This window comes from Calcarisporiella thermophila (genome assembly GCF_041956535.1).
Source record: "Calcarisporiella thermophila strain CBS 279.70 unplaced genomic scaffold VTP21scaffold_12, whole genome shotgun sequence".
Classification (NCBI taxonomy): domain Eukaryota; kingdom Fungi; phylum Calcarisporiellomycota; class Calcarisporiellomycetes; order Calcarisporiellales; family Calcarisporiellaceae; genus Calcarisporiella; species Calcarisporiella thermophila.
In genome coordinates, this window is record NW_027192202.1 from 1 (window position 1) to 13,256 (window position 13,256).

General features: G+C 37.2%; 6 protein-coding genes across 6 annotated transcripts; 3 read left to right on the forward strand and 3 right to left on the reverse strand.

Annotated features, from left to right (window-relative positions):
* Positions 1-461: 461 nt before the first annotated feature.
* VTP21DRAFT_1507 (uncharacterized protein) lies at positions 462-1,696 on the forward strand (the record flags this gene model as incomplete). Its single annotated transcript, XM_069391602.1, has 6 exons — positions 462-516; positions 574-868; positions 928-1,180; positions 1,246-1,354; positions 1,411-1,504; positions 1,570-1,696. 6 exons carry the CDS (start codon positions 462-464, stop codon positions 1,694-1,696), a joined length of 933 nt encoding a protein of 310 aa, XP_069250844.1.
* A 1,590-nt stretch (positions 1,697-3,286) lies between these two features.
* On the reverse strand, positions 3,287-4,638 carry VTP21DRAFT_1508 (uncharacterized protein; the record flags this gene model as incomplete). The annotated part of the gene is made up of 5 exons (XM_069391603.1): positions 3,287-3,952; positions 4,023-4,106; positions 4,251-4,318; positions 4,385-4,519; positions 4,614-4,638. The coding sequence occupies 5 exons, from the start codon at positions 4,636-4,638 to the stop codon at positions 3,287-3,289; spliced, it is 978 nt and encodes a 325-aa protein (XP_069250845.1).
* Positions 4,639-5,532: 894 nt separating this feature from the next.
* On the forward strand, positions 5,533-7,291 carry VTP21DRAFT_1509 (uncharacterized protein; the record flags this gene model as incomplete). Its single annotated transcript, XM_069391604.1, has 4 exons — positions 5,533-6,191; positions 6,263-6,362; positions 6,452-6,934; positions 7,013-7,291. 4 exons carry the CDS (start codon positions 5,533-5,535, stop codon positions 7,289-7,291), a joined length of 1,521 nt encoding a protein of 506 aa, XP_069250846.1.
* Positions 7,292-7,892: 601 nt separating this feature from the next.
* VTP21DRAFT_1510 (uncharacterized protein) lies at positions 7,893-9,525 on the reverse strand (the record flags this gene model as incomplete). Its single annotated transcript, XM_069391606.1, has 4 exons — positions 7,893-8,171; positions 8,229-8,711; positions 8,793-8,892; positions 8,969-9,525. The coding sequence occupies 4 exons, from the start codon at positions 9,523-9,525 to the stop codon at positions 7,893-7,895; spliced, it is 1,419 nt and encodes a 472-aa protein (XP_069250847.1).
* A 109-nt stretch (positions 9,526-9,634) lies between these two features.
* On the forward strand, positions 9,635-10,389 carry VTP21DRAFT_1511 (uncharacterized protein; the record flags this gene model as incomplete). The annotated part of the gene is made up of 2 exons (XM_069391607.1): positions 9,635-9,639; positions 9,711-10,389. 2 exons carry the CDS (start codon positions 9,635-9,637, stop codon positions 10,387-10,389), a joined length of 684 nt encoding a protein of 227 aa, XP_069250848.1.
* Positions 10,390-11,619: 1,230 nt separating this feature from the next.
* VTP21DRAFT_1512 (uncharacterized protein) lies at positions 11,620-12,908 on the reverse strand (the record flags this gene model as incomplete). The annotated part of the gene is made up of 5 exons (XM_069391608.1): positions 11,620-12,096; positions 12,218-12,523; positions 12,638-12,645; positions 12,716-12,777; positions 12,877-12,908. 5 exons carry the CDS (start codon positions 12,906-12,908, stop codon positions 11,620-11,622), a joined length of 885 nt encoding a protein of 294 aa, XP_069250849.1.
* Between the last annotated feature and the right edge of the window lie 348 nt (positions 12,909-13,256).

Here is a 13,256-nt window from a genome sequence, read left to right on the forward strand (position 1 = left end):
CCGCAGTCTATTTATCGAAAAATTTTGTTCAGGCTGAATAAACTGAGTGTATTACTTTGTCTCGTCTTCCAACATTATGATTTTACGAATATGTATAATGAAGGAATTTTAAGAATAACGCTCTTACCATTCTATAGGAAACCCTTGTACACACGGTTTAAAATGTAAAAAAAAGTACCCAAAATGTGATAACGAGCAAATCCGTAAATCCAATGGCATAAAATAAAATATAATTTACTATGGTTTGGCCTGTGCAACCGGAGAGGGTAAATAATTGCCGATTGCGCCCAATTCTCTTATTTTCCGGTGAATTTTCCGAGAATTTAGGCCACATCAGATTTTTAATGCTGACATATGTGCTAAATTATTAATATCCCCCCTGGCACTTTCGGTGCATCCATTCTATATAAAATTGCTATCTTCGAACTAGCTATGAGCCCTAGCCAAGAAAGAAAATCAATATGTCTTCTCCATCCAAACCCATCATTGTCGTATGCGGCGCTACTGGCGCGCAAGGTAACAACTGTCTCCTATCTCTGTCTCTTTCTCCTCTTATGAACGTTTCCCCATTAGGTGGCTCGGTTATCAATTCGCTGCTCCACGAGGCCGATAAATATCACCTACGCGCCATCACCCGAAACTCGGAATCTAAAAAAGCAAAGGAACTGGAATCAAGGGGCGTTGAGTTAATTCAAGGAGATTTGAATAAGGAGGAAGATCTTTCTCTCGCATTCGCAAATGCATATGGCGTATATGCCGTCACCAACTTTTGGGATCCTTCGATAAAGAATCCAGCTCAGGAAGAGGAACAAGGCAAACTTATTGCCGATGTTGCGAAGAAGTTGGGGGTGCAGCACTTTGTTTTCAGGTAGGGATGACTCGAGTTATCTAATTTGCTGGGCTCTATACATATCCATCTTAACATAGTGCTTTGGACGATGTCGAGAAAGTATCGAATGGCAAGTATCGCAACGTGTTGCACTTTAACAATAAGGCCCATGTGTTGGAGTATATAAAGAGCATCGGCTTGCCCTACACCGCCATCAAGGTTGCTTTTTACTTTGAGAATTTGACAGCCTTTATGGGCCCCCAGAAACAGGCAGATGGCTCTTATGTCATGAAAGGAATTGTTCGACCCGACACTAAAGTGCCTATGTTCCCGGCAACTCTGGATGTTGGGGTAAGTATTACGTAACATTACACTAAATACACCTTTTTCTTATAATTGTTATTACATATTTATAGCCCGTGGTTTCCCAAGTTTTTGCTAATCGCGAAAAGTTCCTTGGAAAGTCGATAGATGTGGCAAGTGATGAATACTCGTTCCCCGAGATAGCCGAAATTATGTCAAAAGGTCAGTGGTTACTTGCATTCCCTCCTGTTCAATTATTTACCTGTACCAATCCTAAGTTGCTGGCATCCCGGTTCGATATCAATATATTCCCCCGCAAGACCTTTCCAAAGAGCTTCCTTTCATAGCCGGCAACGATGAAATGCGTGAAATGTAAAGAATAATAGATTATGCACTGAATCCTAAAGTTTTCTGATAGATAAATGTACTGGATGTAGGCTCGAGTATTTCAATGACTTTGGCTACTTCGCAGGAAGAAACTTCAAGAAAAGTCGCCTCGTCGACCACAAATTCACCACTCTTGAAGAATTTCTCCGCAAGATCAATTGGAAGCTTCCGCAGTAGGTAGCAAACGGGCAAAATAGGAAGAATTTCATTGAAGGATACTCTGTCGTTCGCAAACACCTTCGCCTACAATTTATCATCGCTCGGCATCGAACCATAATGTGGAATTTTTACTAATAAACACTTTTTATCTCAAATCGAATCATCTCTTAAAACATTAACTAGCATTTACCCGATAAAATGCCTCCCCATCTCGAACAGGGCTTCAAATATGATAAAGTGTCTCTTGAAGATTGATTCTGGTCTTATTACTGGTGAGGTCAATTATTGGAATCCGGCTAGTTCCGCTATTTACCTTGCTTTCCTTGGTTTTTTCTTTGTCAGCCATGGGTTCTGTAAAAATCTTATAACTTATTATTTTGGGAGCTTATTTCCGTGGTTTTTGTGTTTATTTGAAATGACAATTGTTTTTCCGAATCAATTTTAAATAGTTCTCGTGATCGTGAAAGCGAGAGCTTTGGCAAAGCACTTGGTTTTTCTTCTCGAAGGGATGCTTGATTTTTATCCCCAGGTAACCAATTGAGTTTTCTTGAGCTCGTTTTTGTTGAGTAGCTCATTATTATAAGTGTTAGAACTTCTGTCATAACACTGGGGTCTGGGACCAATATCCTTTCAAATCTCTATATTAGTATACCTTTTTTTTTCATGGTAAATAGATTTATTCTGGAACTTTGGTCAATGCGTTTAGCTGAAATGTAATACTACACTTTCTTGTTTGATTACTTATAAGTTCCTCTTTAAGTTTGTTGCAATCCCTCGCAAACATCGTTTTCCTCTCCTCCACAAATCACTGATCGGAATAGGGTCTTACCAAACGGAAAAATGTAAACATATGTTTTCCGTGGAATTATGCAATGATGCAGAGCACTCCATTTCAAGGAGTACATTAAAGAGTGACAGTGATAAAAGCGATGAAGATGGAGATACACAAATGCAACAACCTCTTAGCTCGAACAAGGAGACAAAGAGTGGCTCTTATAGTTTTGCAATTGAATATCTATGTGGGCAACTAATAGGCTTCTCACTCAATTTATTATTTTATGTTCTAGCTCGAAATTCTGCTAAAGACGCTGCAAACAAGAAACAGTATATTCCAAGAAGAAAATAATACGATTTACGAGTAACAAGGCAGAGGCAAGAGAGAAGAATCGATTATTAATAGACGCTTCAATTCACTAAACTCATCTCTTGTGAACAGGAGACAGCAAAAGAAATAGCAGAACCACTACTACCACCAGACAGGGGAGTAGAAAGAAGAGAGGGCAACACTGTAGAAACGCTAGTAGAAAGAATCGCCAACGCAATGCTCGACAAAATAGTATTAATTAAATTTACTATACTGCTTTTCCGTAGTTTCAGATTAATCTGAAATCGTTTCAATGTCCCCTGATAATAGCATCTCTAAAAGGGTAATTCGAATTACATTGTGAAAATTCCCATAAGTATAATTCATTCTTTGAATAATGCCACCCTGTATAGTCCAAAAGTTGCATGTCAACGCATTTTTTTAATTTCAATCTCAGGCACTTTAATTTATTAGAAAATAACCTTTATGATCTATTGTTTCTCATTACAGCCAATCTTCAATATTTAGTTATATTCATCCCCAGTTGTACTTAACTCCAAGTCTGCCTTAACCATTTCTTCTACTAATTCTTCAAATGTAACCCTCCGTTTCCAACCAAGAAGTTGATTGGCTTTAGCCGGATCACCCAATAGTAAATCGACCTCTGCAGGACGGAAGTATTTAGGATCAACACGCACTCGGACAGTACCGGTCGTTCTATCTCGTCCTATTTCATCTACACCCTTCCCTTCCCAAACAATTTTTGACCCAACAACTGCAAATGCCTTTTCTACAAATTCGCGTACAGTGTGTGTTTCCCCTGTTGCTAACACGAAATCCTCGGGGTCGTCACGCTGGATCATAAGCCACATTCCCTCAACATAATCCCGTGCATGACCCCAATCTCTTTTAGCATTCAGATTTCCGAGATACAGGCATGATTGCTTCCCAAGATGAATATCCACAACAGCACGCGATATCTTGCGAGTAACAAAAGTGCGTCCACGGCGCGGACTTTCGTGGTTGAAGAGTACACCATTGCAAGCAAACATGCCATAAGCCTCGCGGTAATTGACGGTAATCCAATAGCTACAAAGTTTTGCTACACCGTAAGGAGATCGCGGATAGAACGGAGTAGTTTCCTTTTGGAGTACTTCAACCACCTTGCCATATAACTCTGAGGTCGAAGCCTGGTAAATATGGATTATTTATAAATGTGATATACGAAAAACTTAAAATGAACGAAAGATATAAATATACCTGATAGAAGCGGGCATATTTCGTAAGTCCGCATGTGCGGATTGCATCAAGCAAACGCAGAGTACCCAATCCATCCACATCACCCTGAACATTACAAAAAAGAAGTTAGTATGGGAATATCTACACAAGTATCTTAATCAAATCAATACTGACTGTATATTCAGACATATCAAAGGACACTTTCACGTGAGATTAGGCTCCAAGATTATAGACTTCAGTGGGCTGTACCTTAGAGATGATGTGCACGAGAACGGTCGAAGCAGTTAAATCGCCATAGTGAAGCACAAGTTTTGGATCTACAATTGAAACAAGTAATATAAATTCGGGGTTATAGCTGCTTCTATCACTTTATTATTTCTTACGCTCATGTAGGTCCTTATATATGTGATTTATTCGCCCAGTGTTGAATGAGGATGAACGACGTATGATTCCATGTACGGTATAGCCCTTATCCAGGAGGAATTCAGTCAAATAAGAGCCATCTTGGCCAGTAATACCTTTAAATTAAAATAAAGCGATTAAATCTTATAATAAATTCAGCATCACTCAATATTTATTAAAAGGGTAATGTAATAATTTGTAGTAGCATACCGGTTATAAGAGCCACTTTGCGCATGTTATATTCCTCAACAGGAATGGTGGGACCATGACTTATATATCGGCTGCTTCCATGTTTCTTATCGAGAATTACACGTTAATGTGTCAGGTAAATATAAAATAGAGAGATTAATCTTGAGCTATTATATAAAAAGATGGAGGTAGAATCATAAGACTTTTACAAGCCAAACTTCACTTATTTTAAATAAACGGAGTTGACACACTTCAGTGCTACATCGACTTTAAGCATCTTTCAAGTTTTGGCCGATTCTTACTCCTTTTCCACCATTCTTAGTATATTGTTTAAAAAATATATTTTTTGGTGCAATTTTTGATTTTTACCAGTCCAAAAAATGAGCATTGGATTCCGGATTGGTATTGGTTCGAAGTTATGGAGAATCCAGGGTTATACGCTCAACTATATGGCTCGCTAGTACTTACTGGTATAATTAAATCTCAGCAATTGCTTAGAAACGGAGTGTTAACCAAGATTTACCGAGTTTAATTTTATATGTATACAGATATTTTGTATTACCTTCCCTGGAAATACCGTTGGTGTCGACGGGTAATTACTTAAATATTCTTCTAACGGAGGGAATAAATGGATTCATTCTGCTGGCCTGAATGGTACTTTTTCTTTTTATTTAAATGGTCCTCGCATTATACATATGACTGAAGTGACTTTGAATAGCATTGTAACATCCAAACCAGTTTACTAAAAATTCTGTTTATTCGAACAGATATAAAATTCTTAGTTGGGACTCCACTTGCTTGATATTCCCAAATGTAAACGGGAGATTCAAAAATTGAGGCTTAGGATAACATTTCAGTTATATATAGTGGAAAACTAGATTTTAACTTTAGCAAGGATTTAATCTCAAAACACTTCTCAATCCCAATCACACTTGAAATAATGATATCATACTCATTGTTTCTCCATGCACCGCCACGATCACGTCGTTATTATTTACTGCTAGGGTTCATATTAGTAATTGCAGTAGTCACCGTTGGCCATACGATATTCGGCATATACGATAACAAATCTATCAATTCACCCATCAATTCAGATGAGCGCATTGCCACACCGGAATCTAATATTCCCGACCATTCTACAGATATAAATGTGAGTAAAAATCAACATAGCCCTATACTACATCCCAATCCATTCGCCGCCGAGTATGTTTACCCGCATCAATGCAATGACTTTTCACACTTGCCTAAGCAATCGATCCCTCGAACGTATAATTTGCGTCGCCCTAAGCAAGGACGGAAATTATTGGTATTCCACTGGCAGCAATTGACATACAACGATCACGACTACATAAAATGGAACGAGATTGAAAATGAACTATGTCCCTACCCATCAGATCTAATCGAATTTTGGATTGCTTTTCGGAAAACCCTACCATCATATGTTGGAAACCTACCTCCTGCATTCGGTGAAAACTGGCCAATAGGATATGCACCATGTTATTTTTTCCAGTTAGAGAGACAGTCGAGTGTAAAGTGCGAGCAAAACGGTATTGAGTTCGAACTTACAAGTAACTATACAAGATTCAGAGAAGCGGATGTGTATGTGGTGTATTTTTAATACTTTTTTCAATTGAAAGTCCTTGAGAATCTAATAATCTGAGATATTGTAGGATTTATCTTGACTATCCATTTTACCTCAATATGAAGGGCGAGCCCCCTTATTACAAGACACGATTATTGCCACCGCGGTTACCTAATCAAGTGTGGTGGGTAAGTCATCAGACGCTAGTGTTTTGTTATCAGTTTTATTTGTTTTTCTAAGATTAGCCCTAACTTATATCACCTTTGAATTTGAAAAGTATTCATATGGTCGCGAATCTCTTGCTTATTATCCTTTTGTATCACAAGCAAATCTCTTAGATCGATTTGACCTATCAATTGGCGCTCCGGGACCAATGCATGATCTTTTTTACCCTCTTCACCCAATATCAGATGTTTCGCCTTTTTACCAAAAGACTGCGTTTAGCGAAATCAAGAAAGGAAAATTACCCATTGGCACCTCTGCTGACCCAGTAGTCGCCATTATGATTTCGAATTGTGATCCCCATAACAAGCGCAATGATATAATGAAGGCATTGTTTGAGCTGGTGGAAGTTCATTCCTACGGAAAATGTTTTAACAACAAGAAGCTCCCGAAAGATGTCGTCGAAAAGTATGATATCCCGGAAAACTATGATACCTATTTTGGCGATTGGCCCGCAATAAAACGCGACGTTTTTTCAAGATATTGGTTTGCGTTTACTCCTGAAAATTCGAATTGTGTAGATTATGTTACAGAAAAGGTAATAACATTTTGAAATAGTTTTGAAATTGAATTGAATGAGTTCTCTATAGGGTTATTTACTGATCTTCTTCTCTAGATATACGATGCCCTTCAAGCCAATTTAATTCCGATATATCTAGGGGCTTCTAATATACGGGAATTTGTACCGGAGAATAGTGTCATAGTGGTGAATGATTACGAGGATATGAACGCTTTGGCAGCACATTTGCGGGAATTGATGCAAGATGAGAAGAAGCTGGCTAAATATTTCGAATGGAAAACTCGACCACAAAGTGAATTTTGCAAAAAATGTAACAAAAACATTTTCATTAGGAAAGAATGTCAATTGCTAGACCGCGTAAACTGGGTTGAATAGATATTATCTCCCAAAACTATTTATTTTTAATAGAATATTTATGTATTGTAACAATATTAAATTCCTTGGAAGATATTGTTAAGCTTTATTATAATATTAATATTTAATAATGATAAGCAATTAATAGACGTAAAAAGTTTGCAGACAGGCATTTTTTCCAACACTTGAATTTAAGAGGGCTGAGTAAACGTAAATAAAGTACAAGTGCTTATCAAAAATTTCATAGTTCATATAAAACGCTTCAGTTAGCGACAATGTGAAGCATACTGTAATTTCTATACCATAATGAAATTAAGAGCAAGCCTGGCAGAAAACCTGGTATGACATAGATATGCTGTGCTGCTTAACTACAAAAATATGGGGCAACTCTTATTTATAAGTGAAAATGCCTCGCAATAACTTTCGTTTTAAGTTTACAAAAAAAGCTACAATCATAATAATATACCTTGACGTGTATGACACCTGGTGTTATAAGTTTTATATAGAATTCAATATCAGTTGGTAATGAACATTATTAAAATTGAGGGATGTTAAGTATCTTATTGAAGAAGCTTTATATTCATTAAAATTGTATTCACACAAACTTATTTAAATTCTACATCTATTCTACCCATGTTGCGCGGTCCAACAGTTGGCATTCCTTCCTCTCAGAAATATTCATATTACATTTTTTACAGAATTGCGCTTGTGGGCGTTTCTTCCAATCGAAATACTTGGCCAATTTCCTCTCATCCTGCATTAGCTCTTTCAAATGCTCCACCAACTCATTGGTATTCTCAAAATCGCTGGCCACAATGATACTATTTTCAGGCACGTATTCACGAATATTAGGTGCTCCTAGATAGATTGGAATTAAATCCGCTGCTAAAGCATCATAGACCTACAAAATTTTTGTCGAGTCAGTAAACATAATATACACATTATGCAAAAATCTTACCTTTTCTGTAACGTAATCTACACAATTCGAATTCTCAGGAGTAAATGCAAACCAATAGGGAGAAAATACATCACGTTTTATTGCGGGCCAATCACCAAAATAGGTGTCATAATTATCTGGTATATTGTATTTCTCCATGATGGGCTTGGGTATTTTTTTATTGTTAAGGCACTTCCCATATGAATGTACCTCTACTAAAGAATTCAACTCTTGCATAATTCTATTACGTTGATTCTGCGGTTCGCAGTTCGAAATCATCATGGCAATAATTGGGTTAGCGGAGGAACCGATGGATATTTTTTTTTGTTTAATTGCGCTAAAGTCAACGGTTGTGTAGTAAGGTGCAAGATCTGATATAGGTAGTAGTGGATAAAATATGTCATGCATTGGCTCGGGCGCTCCAATTGATATGTCAAACCTGTCTAAGAGATTGGTTTGAAATGCAAAGGGGTAATAGGCGAGAGATTCGCGGCCAAATGAATACTGGACAGTATTAAAAATGTGTGAAAATACATGTTAAAATCGAATATAAACTTCCAGAAAAAAGCTAGCAAACATACTTACCCACCATACTTGATGCGGCAATTTTGGTGGTAACAAGCTTGATTGGAAAAAAGGTGGCCTACCTTTAGTGTTGAGGTAGAACGGATAGTCCATGTAAATACTGAATTAAGAATATTAATTGTGCTATCAAGGTTCAAGATTTTAGATGTTACTAGTTATTAAAAGAAACAACTTACATATCAGCTTCTCTGAATCTAGTATAGTTGCTAGTTATTTCGAACACGATACCATTCTGTGCACATTGGACACTTGGCTGATTATCCAAACGAAAAAAAAAACAGGGTGCATATCCTAGAGGCCACCTTTTACCAAAGAAAAAGGGTACATTATCATGTAAAGAGTGTATAATATTTCGATAGCTGTTCCAAAAGTCTATCAAATCCGATGGATAGGGACACAATTCTTTTTCTATCTCTTTCCAATTAGGCTTATTATCGTATGTCTGTTGTTGCCAATGAAATATCACAACCTTGCGCCCTTGCTTTGGACCTCGGAGGATGTAGGTTCGAGGAGTTTCTTGTTTATATATATGGGTAAAATTATTGCATTGATGAGGATAATCATACTCAGCTACGAAAGGATTTGAATATAACTTTGTCTCTTGCGTATATGTATAATCATATAAAGTATAGAACACGTATCCCATGTAGATTAGGCCAAAAATCATGACAAAACTAAGTATCAAGTAATAACGTCGCGATCTTGTTAGACCATGGAGACATCTGTAGTTCATCTTCCGAAGCATAAAAAATTCTTAAAAGAAACGAATTGTTAAGTATTTACTATACTCGACCTGATAAAAATATACTGCGGACTTTGTCAGCAGTCCACGCTTCACGATGATGAGGTCGATTTATTGGATAAAATGAGCTGGTACAAAGAAATATAGATAAAACTAAACAAACTTATTTTCTCCAGAGCTTGGAGCAGCTACGACAGAAGCTCAGGCACAAGATTGGGGAAGGGAAGCCAGCCCATATGCCAATCCACCCTGGACAATGATAGCACGGGTTCTTCGGAAGGTGATGTTGGAACAAGTGAATCTAACAGTAGTAACTCCGTATTGGCCATCAGCCCCATGGTTTCCCTATTTACTACAGATGAAACTGGAGGAACCGACCTGGATACCGAGGAAGGCAATTTGTCTGGCGTCAACACAGACAGAGCACCCACTGAAGCTCAAATCATGGTATTTGACCGCATGGCGTATCTCAGGGAAGAATTGAGGAAAAAAAAAATCGCTTCTCTAGATACAGCAATTGCTGCTACGCGGCAAAGGCAGACTGGCCAAGCCTCGCAACTATTCTTCAGCGCAAAAGAAATGGCAGCAAACTTTGCTCCGTCTTTCCAAGCCCCAGCGTATGCAATAGCAGTCTTTTTGGCTGAGCAACACCAACAAGGGAAAGCCGCAAAGTCTTGTCAACTTTATCGTTCAACAATCGGCGAGATTCAATCAGGTGAAAACTCTCATCGGGACCCCTTGGTCGCCAAGATCCTTAGAGAAGTAGCTAGAGAGGCGCCACCTATCAATCTTGCTGAGAGATCGGTGGACATCACCTCGATCATTGTACATTATAAAAAGACAGTGGCAAGCTAGAGGAAGACTCCTTGAAGGAACAAAGATTTTTCTGATTACAACGGACTTTCAGCCAAGTCTTCAATTTTATCGCGATGGATTATGTCCATCTTTGTGATTGCCCGGCTATGCTAGCTATCAGTCCCGGAGAACCAAATAACCCAACCGTATTAATTACCGTCTACGAAAGACCAATAAATTTAGCTTCTTGTTTTGCCCTCTCAACAGGAAGATGTTGAACAATTTGTTGAGTTGATATAACACGAGTAACCAAGATGAACAGAACATCGTCGTCCACACATTTTGGAAATCCCAGATTAGCAATTTCCCAAAGGTTCCAGAGATTTAGAGGATTGCTGCTCAAAACTTGACGGCTCAGTGCTCTCCAATTGGAGAATTTGTTAGACGTTATGAACCGGTGTTTCAAAGGTATTTCGTTATTCGAACTGCGTTGGCCTGATAGTGAACTTTAAATTGTTAGAGCAGTGGGGAATCCAGTAGTAAGATCTGAGCGTTCTACTCTCCATTCAAACCCAATATTAACTGCGTAATCTGCCATCCGCTTTGTTATTTCGTCTCGATCTTTGAACATAGAAGATTTGAGAACAGAAATGGAGACTTCTACGACGCGATCTCCAAGATAGCAGAATTCGAAAATGAAATATCAGAATTGAATGTGACATTTTATTTATTTGCATTTATCATTTAATATTTATGTACATGTATCTTCGTTTTGGTTACTTGTGGTGACGGGTTCACATGAAGACCTCAGATAATTTGTAAAACAATGATTTGGATGAATTTCGCAATGGATTTACATAAATATAAAATTGATATAAGAAAAATAGTTTTTATGCACAATGTCTCAAAGCATTGGTTGGTATTAGAATATTATTTTCAACATTTCATATAAGTCAGCTATATTTATCATAAGCTATTCTTGCCCGATCCAACAGTGTTACTTTCTCATTGTTTTATGAATTCATTATGAACTAATTCTTCTATACGCATTCGAGTTAGACCACTTATTAGTGGTCTAACTCGGAGGGAGAAACTCACAAGTTACTCATAAACACTAATGATTCACATTTGAAACCGAAAGATAGAACTCTCGTTTGGTGAGATAATTAATGGAGATTTCATTATTTTCAGTGATTATATTATCGATTAATTTATCACATTAATACAATAAATTATTAACATTCACTGAATTAAAAGCGTAGGTAAAAATGGTCAAATGTTCTCAATTTATTAACTCTGTGCCGCGAGAAAGTCTCGGTATTTAAGCACTATACAGTACAACCAGCCCATTCTAACAAGTGTTTGGGCACTTGTCATAACTGAGCTCCATCTTCTCTTATTGAAAAAGCCAAGGGTAGAGTGAATCAAATAAAATCCTCTAGGAAAAAGATCAGCGTAGAGAAAGAACACTAAAACTGAAGAATCATTCGCAACCATCGCATAGGCACCTGTGAGCATGGCGATGAGTTCAAGAATGGGATTGAGCTGCCAAGGTGCTCCGTTGACGAGGCAAGCGTGAATGAATCCAAGTGATATCACCAGGTTAAATACAATATGCTGAATGAGAAATAGTTGCCAGATAGTTTTAAATAAAGTGATCTCAACCGTATCAGAGATGGCAGAGTGGAGCTGGTACTGGCTATCAGTCACTTTCTTGGTGAAAAGCGTGTATTGGTAGAGTTGGAAGACGCATATGCACACAAAAAACTATTAAAAAATATAAAATGTAATCAGCTCAATCCGTGTCAAATTGTTAGAGTGCATTCATATCGGTAGTTGTAAAATGGTCAGTCTTAAATAGATAAAAAAAAAAAAATACGGCGTTTACCTCATTGCAAAGAGCACGCAAAAAGTTATTTAAAAAAATATCAAAAAAAGGTAAGTCTTTCAATAATCTACAATATCGCCTAATATTGGATATAGCTGAGTAGGCAAATTTTGCGGTAAAGCAGAGTATTAGAGGAGGGCTACAACTACGAAGAAGTACTGAAACGAGATTTAGGAAACAAATTACAAGGCCAAAAATATCGCATTTTATCTGATTCCACAACTGCTTTGGTGTAATTGACTGTGGAAGAGACTCTTGATACTGGTAGAGTTTAATCGGCACATTTATGCGCCGGCAGGTCTCCAGCTATTGTCATTGATAAGAATTAGAGAAATAGTAAAAAAAATCCCGAGAGATTATGTTATAATCTTAAATAAAAAATAGTTATTTAATTCTCCCTTATAAAAGAAAATTACTTACAGCAATTTCTGCTAAAGTTAATGCAATTATTGTATCGGTCGAGAATTTATTTTCCAATATAAGCGAATTGAAAGTTACGTATAATGTCCTCAAAGAAGCTATGCTTTTTGAACACAACTATAATAAATCGTGTGAACATACTAAAAAGATTCAGCGGGTTGCCAAGCACAGATGAATGCTTGCTTAATTGAATCAGAAATTCCCTTTTTATATAGCTCAAAATAAGGGGGAAAAGTTACCTGTGATACTGTGAGATAAACTTTGTATTCATTTTTCTATGAGTAAATAATTGCAAGTTAATTCGAAAAAAGAAAAATAGAGATATAACTTATTCTGGGTTAAATATCTCCTACAACATCTGATTAAATAAGGAGTTAAATTGTTATTCTCATGGGATGATTAATGGAAATATTGATGGATGAAAGGGTAGAGGTAACTAATTATCTTCAACCGGAAACCTGTAAAAGCACTTTGTACCTGGATATTAAATTTATACAAGGTATGAGTGTGGCTCAATGAGGCTATTTGGTCGGAGCTTTATAATTGTAAGAAGAGATAATTACTGAAATTATTACTCATTTGTTAAAATATACGGTCATTATTGTTGGATAATACCATA